The sequence below is a fragment of the Alosa pseudoharengus genome, unplaced genomic scaffold (assembly GCF_046254945.1).
Source record: "Alosa pseudoharengus isolate Yale_2024_CS ecotype anadromous, Long Island Sound unplaced genomic scaffold, YU_APseudo_1.1 YU_APseudo_1.1_scf_8, whole genome shotgun sequence".
Lineage (NCBI taxonomy): Eukaryota > Metazoa > Chordata > Actinopteri > Clupeiformes > Clupeidae > Alosa > Alosa pseudoharengus.
This window is the reverse complement of record NW_027468870.1, coordinates 6,261,738-6,276,201: the sequence shown is the minus strand read 5'-3', so window position 1 is coordinate 6,276,201 and position 14,464 is coordinate 6,261,738. Positions and strand designations below refer to the sequence as shown.

The window sequence follows — 14,464 nt, the reverse complement described above, 5'->3', positions numbered from 1 at the left end:
ACGGTGTGGCCGCAGTGCTCACCAATACACAGGGCTATAAACCAGTACAGCGGCTAACTGCTTACTTTGAAGTCTCAGAGTGCCAACCGCTTTAGCACATGTTTTACGCCAAACTGCCCCGTTCTCAATGGCAAATACTGTAACTGCCTGTCTATTCAGGAGCACATTTACATCGTACATACCAACAACACTCCCCTGTCTGAACACATTAGGGGTGAGAATCACAGACTCAACAACATATAACTTTCATAATCTTTATCTTGATAAGGTATAAATATATATAAAAAATCCTACGTTGCATTGTTACTAGTGCGACAAACAATCCAGTGTTTGACATGTTGGCGTGCTTTATTATAGTGTCTGCTTCTGCACCCTTGTGGCGTGGTTGCTATAGCGCCTGTCAATCTCAGGAATCATATTGCATGACCTCACACATATGGCAAGCCATTTCAGCTGGTAAGTTAATGTTCACTATTGCTTGCATTATGACTACCGTAGTTTCTATAGCTTAGTAGTAAATTCTCGTAAACATTCTTACTAAACCAAACATTCTTACAGTAGAAACAGTATTAATTAAATGACTCTAAACATGCTAGTTCAAGTCATTCTAATAATATTGGAAGTTATTAGGTCATTCAGTATTACGGCACCTCTACCTCATACTTTTTTAGCATATAGAAAACTAACAATACCTCAATGTCAACAAATGTTATAAAACCTCAAAATGGCTTGCCACAGCATATTTTCCATAAATTAGAATTATAATTCAGCTTGACCAACACTGAATCTATGAAAGGCCTTGATGTTTCCGAGTAGGTCTCAATAGTGGTGATGGTATCCCTCTGCAGAGATCAGGCTGCAGAAGATCCTGAGAGTGTCCAGTTGAAGTCTCTGATGGTGACCATTTTCCAGACTTCAAAAGCCTGACTGGCTTGCCACGGTGCTTGACCAGTTCTTCTGTGAGTTGGACGGCACGGCATGGTTCTATGTGACCGTAACCATGGAGGATCCGTGGATGGACTCCATGACAGCAGCCAGTCGGCTCTCCAGGTCATGAGGAGAGTTGGAACAGACTTGGGGAGGTTCCTTTAGAACCACCCTCTCCGTGGAACAGTCTAGAACTCTGGGCAGGAACTCACTGAGCTTCTCCTGAAGGGAATCTGTGGAGGGGGCAGAGAGATGAAAGCCTTTAAAGCATGAATACACACACACACAAACACACACACACACAGATACACACACACACACAGATACACAGACATACACACACACACACACACAGTATACACACAGATACACGCATGCACGTACGTACGCATACACACACAAAGGCACGTGCACACACACACACGCACACATAGACACACACACACCCTCACCCTTCATGTCCTGTCCAAGGTATCCACACCACACACCCCTGATGTGCTCGATGGCGTCCAGGTCCTCCTGACACACACTGTCTCGGGCCATGAGGTGGACACAGGGAATAACACAGTCGTTCACCATGGCAACGGCGTCCTCCGCCTCCTCCACCTCCTCACTCTTGAAGAGCTTCGCCGCGCGCTCATTCAGCTCCTGTACAGGAGGGAGCGAGGGATGGAGGGAGGGAGGAATGGATAGAATGGGGATGAAATAAAGGGAGAGGGAGAGGAAGGGGGAAAGAGAGAGGGAGAGGGGGAAAGAGGGAGGGAGAGATGACAAAAGGCAAAAGAATATAAAGAGTAAAACAAAAAAACATTTTTCATTGAGGGAGAGTGAGAGAGGAGAGGAGAGAAGACTGAAGGCATTCAGCTTATGGTTAGGAGGAGAGAAGAGAGAGTGGAAGAGAGAAGAAAGAAAGGAGGAGAAGAGAAAGGAGAGGAATCAGGGGAGGAATGGGGAAAGAGGAGAAGAGTGCAGAGAGAGGAGAGAGGAGAGGAATCATAAGAGAGGAGCAGAGAAGAGAGGAAAGGAATCATGAGAGAGGAGGAGAGAAGAGGAATCATGAGAGAGGAGGAGAGAAGAGGAATCATGAGAGGAGGAGAGGAGCAGAGAGGAGAGGAGAGAAGAGAGTAGAGGATTCATGAGAGAGGAGAGGAGAGGAGCAGAGAGGAGATGAGAGGAGGTGTTGATTCTCACCATGAGGCATTTCCTCCTGTAGCGTCCAATGAGTGTTTGCTCCACTCCTTTCCTGTCTCCTCCCCTCATCAGCGTGGCGTTGTCCTGGTACGCATGCGCCAGGTAGATCAGAGCCTCCCGCAGTCTGAGCACACAAGCAGAGATGTAGTCATTTAACACCAGCAGGTCTGGGACCAGCGCACACAAGCAGAGATGTAGTCATTTAACACCAGCAGGTCTGGGACCAGCGCACACAAGCAGAGATGTAGTCATTTAACACCAGCAGGTCTGGGACCAGCATGGCCAAGCAGACATGGTAGACAAGTAGATATGTAGTCATTTAAAACAGGTCAGGAACCAGTATGGCCAAAGAGTGGCTAGAGTGAAAGTGGCTGAATGAAAACTGTAGAATAGTTTGACTGTGATATACATGTGGAAGAAAATAAATGCAGATACAGTATGGGAAATACTGACTGTACGGAGGTGCAAGTGTAAGATATACTGACGGAACCGTGAGGAAGTGTAGGAACTACCGATAGAACCGTGAGGAAGTGTAAGATATACTGGCGGAACCGTGAGGAAGTGTAGGAACTACCGATAGAACCGTGAGGAAGTGTAAGATATACTGGCGGAACCGTGAGTAAGTGTTAAGATATACTGACGGAACCGTGAGTAAGTGTAAGATATACTGACGGAACCGTGAGGAAGATATACTGACGGAACCGTGAGCAAGTGTAAGATATACTGACGGAACCGTGAGGAAGTGTAATATATACTGACGGAACCGTGAGGAAGATATACTGACGGAACCGTGAGCAAGTGTAAGATATACTGACGGAACCGTGAGGAAGATATACTGACGGAACCGTGAGCAAGTGTAAGATATACTGACGGAACCGTGAGGAAGTGTAATATATACTGATGGAACCATGAGTGAGTGTAAGATATTCTGACGGAACCGTGAGGAAGTGTAGGAACTACCGATAGAACCGTGAGGAAGTGTAAGATATACTGACGGAACTGTGAGGAGGTGTAAGATATAATGACGGAACCGTGAGGAAGATATACTGACGGAACCGTGAGCAAGTGTAAGATATACTGACGGAACCGTGAGGAAGTGTAATATATACTGATGGAACCATGAGTGAGTGTAAGATATTCTGACGGAACCGTGAGGAAGTGCAAGATATACTGACGGAACTGTGAGGAGGTGTAAGACAGGTGTAAGGTGCAGACAGATCGGTGGAAACGCGTGTGGTTCTTACTTTCCATTCTGGTATTGTTCCAGGCCTGTGAGCAGGTAGGCAAACACCGTCTTGAACATGCTGTAGTCATCGTGCCACTTCTGCAGAACACACACACACACACACACACAGACACACAGTATTATACATTTATCACACTCCAGTCAGTATTAAATGTGTTGTGTGGTGTTGATTCTGGTGTTGGAATGGAATGGAAATCTATTTATTTGAATCAGGGACAATGCACAAAATAACATTTATCCTGGGATCCAGGAAAATATGTCTTGGGCCAGGTTGTAGCAGCAATTGCTAATTTGCACCTGTAGTCCCTGGGCAAGTATAAAAACATAAAATAAAATAACAGTAATATAATTACATAGGACTAAAGATGATGTGATGGCCATAGTATTTAACAAACAAGCAGTCTTAGAATAGAAAACATGGACCCCAGCAGCCCACTCACACTCTCTTACCCCCCTCCCCAGCATACACATATAACTAAAGCCTGTTTAGTATTATCCAGCTCCACACACAGATACACACACACAACACCCCCCCCCCCCACACACACACACACACACACACACACAACATCTTAAAAATGTGTGCAAACTGTTAGTGTTGTTAGTGTTGTTTCTGGTGTTAGTGTTGTGTAGTGTTGCTTCTGGTGTTAGTGTTGTGTAGTGTTGTGTAGTGTTGTTTCTGGTGTTAATGTTGTGTAGTGTTGTTTCTGGTGTTAGTGTTGTGTAGTGTTGTGTAGTGTTGCTTCTGGTGCTAGTGTTGTGTAGTGTTGCTTCTAGCGTTAGTGTTGATTCTGATGTTTGTGTTGTGTTGTTTCTGGTGTTAGTGTTGTGTAGTGTTGTTTCTGGTGTTAGTGTTGTGTAGTGTTGTTTCTGGTGTTAGTTGTTTCTGGTGTTAGTGTTGTGTAGTGTTGTTTCTGGTGTTACTGTTGTGTAGTGTTGTTTCTGGTGTTAGGGTTGTGTAGTGTTGTGTAGTGTTGTTAGTGTTGTTAGTGTTGTTTCTGGTGTTAGTGTTGTGTAGTTTTGCTTCTGGTGTTAGTGTTGCGTAGTGTTGTTTCTGGTGTTGGTGTTGTTAGTGTTGTTTCTGGTGTTAGTGTTGTGTAGTGTTGCTTCTGGTGTTAGTGTTGTGTAGTGTTGTGTAATGTTGTTTCTGGTGTTAGTTGTTTCTGGTGTTAGTGTTTTGTAGTGTTAGTGTTGTGTAGTGTTGTTTCTGGTGTTAGTGTTGTGCAGTGTTGTATAAAGTACTAGAAAGCAATACTTGAGTAAAAGTACAAGTATCGTACTAGAAAAAGACTTTGGTAGAAGTGAAAGTTGCCTTTTAGAATATTACTTAAGTAAAAGTCTTAAAGTATCTTATATATACTGTACTTAAGTATCAAAAGTAATTTTCTGATATTTAATGTACTTAAGTATTTGAAGTAAAAGTAAAAAGTAAAAAGCAAGCGGTTTTATTTTGAACTTTTATTGTAAACTTTATTTTGGCTTTCTTATAGTAAAGCATAAAGCATATTCAGGGTTCCCATATCTTCTTAATCTCACTCATCAAATCAAATCACATTCTTTTCTAGGACTTTTCAGGCACAATTCTCTGAAATGAAAAATAAATAACTTATTTCTTTCACAAAAAAAAATGACCTGCTTGTAGGGAGAACATTTTGGTTGTGGCATGAGCATTTCTAGGGCTTACTCCCCAGGTCACCGTCACTCACACACACACACACAGGCCACCTATGTCCAGCAGCTACTAATATGCCAGTCATTAGTTGAAACTGAAAAGGTGTCTGTTCATCTTCAAAAGAAGCTGGTTTTCAAAGTTGCCAGAATTCAGTGCCCAGGAGTTTCAGGCCCAAGACCGACCATAGTGGTGGAAATTGGATAAATTAAGCAACATTTCAGCTCTTACTATCCTGTAGTTTTTATTAGTACCATGGTTCAACAAATGTGTAAAGGTTATATAATAATTCACTTTAACTGAGAAGTTAACAAAATATTCCACAAGTTACCAAAACAGAAAGAAAGAAAGAAAGCCTTTGAAATGTAGCCTATCCCATGCTTCCACAAAGAGGCATATTGAACTAATGTTTAGGCTACATGTTTTTTGCATGGGTAGGCTATATTGTTGTTTGGTGATTTAGCCTACTCCTTTACTACACCCTCTTCTGAGCAAACAAGGCATATAGGTTTATCATGTAGGGTAATTGTTCTTTCTTACATTAAATAACTTTAATTTATCCTCTCTACTTGTCCCTGTAGTCATGGCCTCCTCATCACTAATTTCGGGCTCATCATTTTCAGTGGTCGACTGCTTGATCTGCTGCTCAGTCTCTCCTGGCCTCTTTCTACCATCCATCCTTCCTGACGCTTGTGTCTACTGTAGGGCCGGCTTGGCTATCCGTATCTGAGAAAACTTTTTGGAAAAGACGGGCTATATGGACCCAACCAACTCTTTTTGGAAGGGGAGAACTCCCTCACGTAGGCTACAACCCATGCAGAGACATTGCATTGGTGTCATGCACAGAATGTGGAACGTGTCCTACTTTAAGAAAAGATAGACTAACGTGACAAATGTCAATATTTGTTTCCTCGACCGGCCCAAAAGTGAAGCGGCCCACCGGGAATTCTCCCGATTACCCACCCCGGGCCTGATTCAGTCTTAAGACAACTCCTGCGATGCTATGGATAAATAGCCTTTCACAGGCCGCTATGGCAGGTAGCCGATGTACAGAAACATTTCTTGCAAATACGGCCACGGGTGTATGACGTTATATTCACCACTACCCTGTTCACCGAGTTCACCACTATCGGCGGGGTGGTCGTCTATGATAACGGGAGGTCCTCCAGTAGGTGCTCGTGCTTCCATGGCGGTTTCAGTTGTGCGTCCTCCTCCTTTAGCAACAAACAAGAGCTGAAATAGAGCGCGCAGCGTGCGGAGCGTGCGTAATGCAATCTAGGAGCAGTGATTCGCCAAACCTCCCTTATTGCAGTCGCACACATTTTTTCTAATTTTATGTTTTAGTAACGAGTAACGAAGATGCTTAGTGGAAATATAACGGAGTAAAAGTATACATTTTATCTAGGAAATGTAGTGGAGTAAAAGTGGAAGTTGACATAAATTTAAATAGCGAAGTAAAGTACAGATACGTGAAATTTCTACTTAAGTACAGTAACGAAGTATTTGTACTCCGTTACATTACAACACTGGTGTTGTGTAGTGTTGTTTCTGGTGTTAGTGTTGTGTAGTGTTGTTTCTGGTGTTAGTTGTTTCTGGTGTTGGTGTTGTGTAGTGTTGTTTCTGGTGTTAGTGTTTTGTAGTGTTAGTGTTGTGTAGTGTTATTTCTGGTGTTGGTGTTGTGTAGTGTTGTGTAGTGTTGATTCTGGTGTTAGTTGTTTCTGGTGTTAGTGTTGTGTAGTGTTCTGGTGTTAGTTGTTTCTGGTGTTAGTGTTGTGTAGTGTTGTTTCGGGTGTTAGTTGTTTCTGGTGTTAGTTTTGTGTAGTGTTAGTGTTGTGTAGTGTTGTTTCTGGTGTTGGTGTTGTGTAGTGTTGTTTCTGGTGTTAATGTTAGTGTTGATTCTGGTGTTAGTTGTTTCTGTTGTTAGTGTTGTGTAGTGTTGTTTCTGGTGTTAGTTGTTTCTGGTGTTAATGTTGTGTAGTGTTAGTGTTGTGTAGTGTTAGTGTTATGTAGTGTTAGTGTTGTGTAGTGTTGTTTCTGGGGTTGGTGTTGTGTAGTGTTGTTTCTGGTGTTAATGTTAGTGTTGTTTCTGATGTTAGTTGTTTCTGGTGTTAGTGATGTTTCTGGTGTTAGTGTTGTTTCTGGTGTTGGTGTGTTATCTGCATGTACCAGGTACTCCTCCATGTCCATGTCCTCTGGTTTGATGAGGCGTATTTTGGAGCGAGCTTCTCTCATGATGCTCATGGACCTGGAGAGAGATTAGGATGATGAAAGAATAACTCTTTCTCTCCTCTCCTCCTCCTGTCCTCGCCTCTATTCCTCTCCTCCTCCTCTAACTCTCCTGTCTCTCCTCCTCCTCCTCTCCTCTCATATTCTGTCTTCTCTTCTCCTCCTCTCCTCTCTTCCTCCTCTCTCTCCCCTCATCCTCCTCTCCTCTCTCTCCTCTCCTCTCCTATCTCTCTTTTCTCCTCCTCTCTTCTAACTCTCCTCTACTTTACTCTGCTCCACTTTCCTCTCCTCTCCTCTCCTCCTCTTCTCCTCTCTCATCTTCTCTTTTTTTCCACCTCTCTTCTAACTCTCCTCTACTTTACTCTGCTCCACTTTCCTCTCCTCTCCTCTCCCCTCTTCTCCCCTCCCTCCCTCTCTCACCCCCTGTTCTTTCTCCTCTCTTCTCCCACAGGTGTGTCTCCTACCTGTCGTCGAAGCTGAGGTTGCGATCGCCGAACTGTTCCAGCAGGGTTCTCTCGATGATGCGCTTGGGCGCGCGGTTCTGGAAGAGGTAGACGAGGACGTGCTGCAGGCGGGCGTCCTGCTGGGGGGTGCCGCTCTCCTGGGACAGCTCGAACAGACGAGAGTACTCCTCGTGGAACGCCTGCAGAGACAAGCAGACGGAGGGAGGGAGGGGGAGAGGGGGAAGAAAAAGGGAGATAGAGAGAGAAAGGAAGGGTGAAAGGGAATGAAAGAGGGAGGGAGAGAGTAAAGGAGAGGGAAAAAGGTAGGGAGAGAGAGAGAGAGAAGAAAGGAAGAGAGAGAGAGGGAGAGAGAGAGGGAGAGAGGGAGAAAAGAAAGGAAGAGAGAGAGAGGAGAGAGAGAGAGAGAGAGAGAGAAAGAGGGAGAGAGAGGGAGGGAGAGAGGGAGAGAGAGAGAGAGGGAAGGAAAGAGGGAGGTAGAGAGAGAGAGGAGAGAGAGGGAGAGAGAGAGAGAGAGGGAGAGAGGCAACATTGTTTAGGGAATGAGGGTATGGGCAGTAGGCAGCACTGGGGCAGGAGTGATTATGAACACCTGCAGAGAGGAACTAAAGGAGGAAGTAAAAAAAACACCTTGTACATGAAGACAGGAAGAGGAAGAGGAAGAGGAAGAGGGAGAGGAAGAGGAAGAGGAAGGTTGACAGAGGGTCTCTTAGTAGCATCTCTGATATGAAGTGTAGTATAGCTAGTGTAGTATTTTACAGAAAAATACATACCGGTATTTCACTAAATTAATGTTTATACCCAACAAGCCCTGGGTTTAGTAGCATCTCTGATATGAAGTGTAGTATAGCTGATGTAGTATTTTACAGAAAAATACATACCGGTATTTCACTAAATTAATGTTTATACCCAACAAGCCCTGGGTTTAGTAGCATCTCTGATATGAAGTGTAGTATAGCTGATGTAGTATTTTACAGAAAAATACATACCGGTATTTCACTAAATTAATGTTTATACCCAACAAGCCCTGGGTTTAGTAGCATCTCTGATATGAAGTGTAGTATAGCTAGTGTAGTATTTTACAGAAAAATACATACCGGTATTTCGCTCAATTAATGTTTATACCCAACAAGCCCTGGGTTTAGTAGCTTCTCTTATATGAAGTGTAGTATTGCTAGTGTAGTATTTTACAGAAAGCCCTAGGCTTAGTAGCTTCTCTGATATGAAGTGTAGTATAGCTAGTGTAGTATTTTACAGAAAGCCCTGGGCTTAGTAGCTTCTCTGATATGAAGTGTAGTATAGCTAGTGTAGTATTTTACAGAAAGCCCTAGGCTTAGTAGCTTCTCTGATATGAAGTGTAGTATAGCTAGTGTAGTATTTTACAGAAAGCCCTGGGCTTAGTAGCTTCTCTGATACGACATGTAGTATAGCTAGTGTAGTATTTTACAGAAAGTCCTGGGCTTAGTAGCTTCTCTGATATGAAGTGTAGTATAGCTAGTGTAGTATAGCTAGTTTAGTATAGCTAGTGTAGTATAGCTAGTGTAGTATTTTACAGAAAGCCCTGGGCTTAGTAGCTTCTCTGATATGAAGTGTAGTATAGCTAGTGTAGTATACTGTAAGTATAGCTAGTGTAGTATAGCTAGTGTAGTATAGCTAGTGTAGTATAGCTAGTGTAGTATAGTATAGCTAGTGTAGTATAGCTAGTGTAGTATAGCTAGTGCAGAAAGCCCTGAGCAGAGGGCAGCCGCTGCTCGTTACCTTAATGAGTCCAGCCTCTGGACCGTCCTTGTCGATGACTTTGCTGGCTTTGGCGATGGCCAGAATGATCCCCTGCATGGCCGGGGTCAGGATCATCTAAACACAAGCAGTCACACAGCCACGTCACTTCATCTGGCAGATTAGATTAGATTACAGTATGTTCCATCTGGGGATGTGGGATCCTACAGGAAGAGGACTCGGGATGTTCTCACTTAATCTTCTGAAATAAAGTGACTACTTGTACGAATGGGCTTCTCTGTTTCTCTGTAAATGTGTACCTATTGTACAGTATCTATGCTTATGTACTATACAGTATATGTTGGTTATTTGTATACTGTATGTAGCCTATACATCTGTAATGGCTATCTGTATGTATGTACATATGTATGTATGTATTTATTTATTTATTTATTATGTGCAGGCTACCGGCTGTATGTATACAGTATATGAAGAGTTATTTTCCAAAACACTATATCCACCATTTTAATGTATTTTCATAAATATTTTTTATTTCTAAGTAATTGCAGTGGGTTATTGTTATTTGACATTGTATACAACACAACTGCACTTGTATTGACATGGCCTGAAATACACAATAATATGTTTTCAAAAATGGATTTCTAGAGTTTTGGAAAAGAGCTCTTCATATGTGTGGGTTTATGCATGTATGTATGTATTTGTATAGGTATGTGTGGGTTTATGCATGTATGTATGTATTTGTATGGGTATGTGTGGGTTTATGCATGTATGTATTTGTATGGGTATGTGTGGGTTTATGCATGTATGGGTTTATGCATGTATGCATTTGTATAGGCATAGTGGCTGTATGTTCAGGCCAGTCTCCTGTCTCTCACCTCCTCGTTAAAGCCATCACTGTTGGACAGCACCTGAATCCTCCCCACGTTTGGAATGTCCACCTCTGACATCACATCCTCCTGGGGCTGCGTCTCCACGGGAGCCCTGGCTCCGGCCCCGCCCTCTTCTGAGGAACTCTGGGTAGTGGTGTTGTCAGGCTGGTTGTCCGTGGAGACGGCCTCTTCCTGCTGTGTGTGTTCAGATCCTCTCTGGTCTTCAGCCGCCTCAGTCCCCTCATCCATCAATGCGCTCTCACCTGACACCTGAGACACACACACACACACACACACACACACACACACACACACACACACACACACGACACACACACACACACGACACACACACACACACACACACACACACACACACACACACGACACACACACACACACAGGGGTTATGAATTACATTGTAGTTCTGTGTAGTCACCACTAGGGGTCTCAGTGCGATTGCTTCACAGCCTCAGTTTCTATAGATGACGCTGTTTCTCTGTCACTGTGTTATAATAAGCAGTATCTATAAAGCCTGTCTGTGTTTGTTATAAGCAGTATCTATAAAGCATGTCTGTCTTTGTTATAAGCAGTATCTATAAAGCATGTCTGTCTTTGTTATATATGCACTATAAAAGTAGCTATAAATGCATAGTGTCTGCTGTAATTACACGGCTACTAAAGTTGTAGATGAAACTCTTCACAATGAGTTTAAAGTGTGTCTTAGTAAATCTCGGTGCTCAACTTTAATATTATTTGTCTAATTTACTCAAAGCTTGAGTTTGGTTATTGGATTTTAGCTTTCTTTCACTCTGTCAGTATAATCTAGTTTTCTTACACATGAACATCACATATGAGAAGGTGATTTGTATTGAAATGAAGGTCCAGGAGATAGGTGTGTGTCCAGAGCACCTATAAAGTTCAAAGCCTATTTACAGAGAAATGGTCCCATCTGACACACACCAATCAGCAACACACACCAACCTCAGAGCTTGAGAGTTCCTGGTATGCCATTTGAGGGAGAGGAGGTCTTATCTCAACATGTAGGCCTGTGTGTGTGTGTGTGTGTGTGTGAGAGAGTGTGTGTGTGTGTGTGTGTGTGTGTGTGTGTGTGTGTGTGTGTGTGTGTGTGTGTGTGTGTGTGTGTGTGTGTGTGTGTGTGTGTGTGTGTGTGAAAGGGGAAGCGGGTCATGAAATATTCTGCTTGGCCCAAGTCCAGTGGGGTTGGAAATGTGGGGTTGGGAGGGCCGAGGGGTGTTTTGGGTAATCTAAAAAACATGTAAACACTCTGTAACATGAGAACATGGCAACTGACTACTGAAACATGTTTACACTCATGTACGCACACACACACACACACACACACACACACAGAGGTACAGATATAAAAGACCCCAGTTTGTGGAGTGTGTGTGTGTGTGTCTGGGGTGGGGGTTGGGAAGGTGAGATTCATCTGTGTGTGGGCGGGGTGTTTTGAGGTGAGATCTGAGATGTTTGACCCATATGGCGTCTCAAATTCATCTCTTATATTTAGCGACAGGTGGAGAGTAACTCACTTACCACTAATCTATTGCACTTCAGGGCTCTATATTTATAGAGGCCTGATACACAGACCCATGTGTCACAGTTTGACCCACATATGATACCCACTGGCCGTCTGCCTGGTATGAAAGAGAGAGTCTTTGGGTTCAGGGCTGTGCTGAACTACCTGCATGATATGACAGAGAGAGTCTTTGGGTTCAGGGCTGTGCTGAACTACCTGCATGATATGACAGAGAGAGTCTTTGGGTTCAGGGCTGTGCTGAACTACCTGCATGATATGACAGAGAGAGTCTTTGGGTTCAGGGCTGTGCTGAACTACCTGCATGATATGACAGAGATAGTCTTTGGGTTCAGGGCTGTGCTGAACTACCTGCATGATATGACAGAGAGAGTCTTTGGGTTCAGGGCTGTGCTGAACTACCTGCATGGCATAAACTGCTATGCTGGGCACTGGTGATAGAGTTTACACCTCTATAACATAAACCTCTTGTACTGCAAAACAAGTTTTGTTGTAAAGTGAGTTGAGTCGTAAAGTGAGTCGTCATATAAAGTGTGTTGTGTTGCAGAGTGAGTTGTGGTGTAAAGTGAGTTTTGTTGCAAAGTGAGTTGTAAAGTAAAGTGAGTTGAGTTGTAAAGTGACTTGTGGTTTAAGGTGAGCTGTAGTTTAAAGTGATTGGAGTTGTACAGTGAATTGTGGTGTAAAGTGAGTTGTAGTGTAAAGTTGCTGTGGTGTAAAGTGAGTTGTAGTGTAAAGTGGGTTGTGGTGTTAAGTGAGTTGTAGTGTAAATAGTGTTGTAGTGTATAGCTGCTGTAGTGTAAAGCTCTGTGAGGCCCTCTGATCCTCTGGCCTACCTGAGTGTCCTGTGGGGATCCTCCAGCCTGGTCGTGCTCCAGGGGGGCAGCCTCAGACGACTCTCCCCGCTCAGGACTCATCTCTCTGGGCACAGCTGCCTCAGGGACTGGGGGGTCTACTGGATACGCAACACACACATACACACATGGTTACAGGACAATCAATAAACAAATAAACAAACACATATTTATACAACTGCAATAAACAAAACACACACACATAAAGACAGCCCTCACGCCACACACCCAGTTAAAGAACAGCAACGAACAGGGATTATTTCAATTTTACACACAAACACACACACAAACACACACACACACAAACACACACACACACAAGCAAACACACACACACACACAAGCAAACACACACACACTGAATGATAAACCGACCTCTGGGTTCTTCGATGCTGGTCTCCTCATGATGAGGTTCCTGCTTGGGTTCCTCTGCATGTTCTTGTTCTGGTTCTTCTGTTTCTTCTGGCTCTTGCTCTGGTTCTTGCTCCGGTTCCTCGTCTGGTTCTTGCTCCTGCTCTGGTTCCTGTGAAAGCCAAACCTTTAGCACCAATTTTCCTATGTTTTTTACAAGTCAAGGAACCCATTGGCAAGACCGCTTGGGAACTTCAGACAACATCACTCTAAAACTCTAAAACAGCTCTATTGTTTTACTAGCATAGAGTATGATAGCAAACGGACAGACAGACACACACACACACCCACACGCACACGCACACGCACACGCACACGCACACGCACACGCACACGCACACGCACACGCACACACATACGCACACATGCACACACACACACACACACACGTGTGCACACGCACACGCACACACACACACACACACACACACACACACACACACACACACAGACACACACACACACACACACAGACACACACACACACACACACGCACACACACACACACACACAATCGCACATGCACACGCACACGCACACACATACGCACACATGCACACACACACACACACACACACACGTGCGCACACGCACACGCACACACACACACACACACACACACACACACACACACACACACACACGTGCGCACACGCACACGCACACACACACACACACACACACACACACACACACACACCTGCTCTGGCTCCGGTGGTTCCTGGTGAGGAGGTTCCTGGTCTGGTTCCCGTTCTGGTTGCTGTTCCTGCTGGAGGGGGGTTGAGGACGCGTTCTGCTGCTGGTTCTGCTGGGCCAGCTGTTCCTCCCACTCTCGCAGTTGCTGCTGGAACCAGCGGTTATCTTCTAGAACGTACCGCCGCAGGATGGAGGGCAGAGCGTCCACCCCCTCCAGAATCTGACCTGTGTCCCCGTCAGTGTCCTCTGAGAGAGAGAAACACACATCAGAGATCAAACACAAACACTACACACACACACACACACACACACACACACACACACACACACACAGACCCACTGTCTGCACTTGGGATGTGCACAATGCACATTCTCTTCCTTCTCATCTCTCTCTCTCTACCTCCCTCTTTCCCTCTCTGCTCCTACCATCTCACTCTCCATCTCCTTCCTCCCTCCCTCATTCTCTCTGCTCCCTCTCTCTCTCTCTCTCTCCCTCTTCATCCTCCCTCTCTGCTCCCTCCATCCCTCATTCTCTCTGCTCCCTCCCTCATTCTCTCTCTCTCTCCTTGTCCCTCCTCTCTGCTCCCTCGTTCCGTGCGCACCTTCGATGAGGTGGGG

General features: G+C 44.4%; 1 protein-coding gene across 1 annotated transcript in view; it reads right to left on the bottom strand.

The window, feature by feature from the left end:
* Positions 1 to 310: 310 nt before the first annotated feature.
* Positions 311 to 14,464, bottom strand: part of usp28 (ubiquitin specific peptidase 28) — a 32,763-nt gene continuing 18,609 nt past the window's right edge. Inside the window, exons 16-27 of the mRNA XM_076274038.1 lie at positions 14,449 to 14,464; positions 13,851 to 14,092; positions 13,114 to 13,261; positions 12,721 to 12,839; positions 10,333 to 10,596; positions 9,479 to 9,574; positions 7,724 to 7,902; positions 7,200 to 7,278; positions 3,363 to 3,442; positions 2,119 to 2,242; positions 1,380 to 1,575; positions 311 to 1,160 (exon numbers count right to left, since the gene is read on the bottom strand). The exon at positions 14,449 to 14,464 is cut by the window's right edge and continues 213 nt beyond it. Coding sequence (XP_076130153.1) covers positions 985 to 1,160; positions 1,380 to 1,575; positions 2,119 to 2,242; positions 3,363 to 3,442; positions 7,200 to 7,278; positions 7,724 to 7,902; positions 9,479 to 9,574; positions 10,333 to 10,596; positions 12,721 to 12,839; positions 13,114 to 13,261; positions 13,851 to 14,092; positions 14,449 to 14,464 — 1,719 coding nt within the window. The 3' untranslated portion in view covers positions 311 to 984. The remainder of the gene's footprint in view (positions 1,161 to 1,379; positions 1,576 to 2,118; positions 2,243 to 3,362; positions 3,443 to 7,199; positions 7,279 to 7,723; positions 7,903 to 9,478; positions 9,575 to 10,332; positions 10,597 to 12,720; positions 12,840 to 13,113; positions 13,262 to 13,850; positions 14,093 to 14,448) is intronic.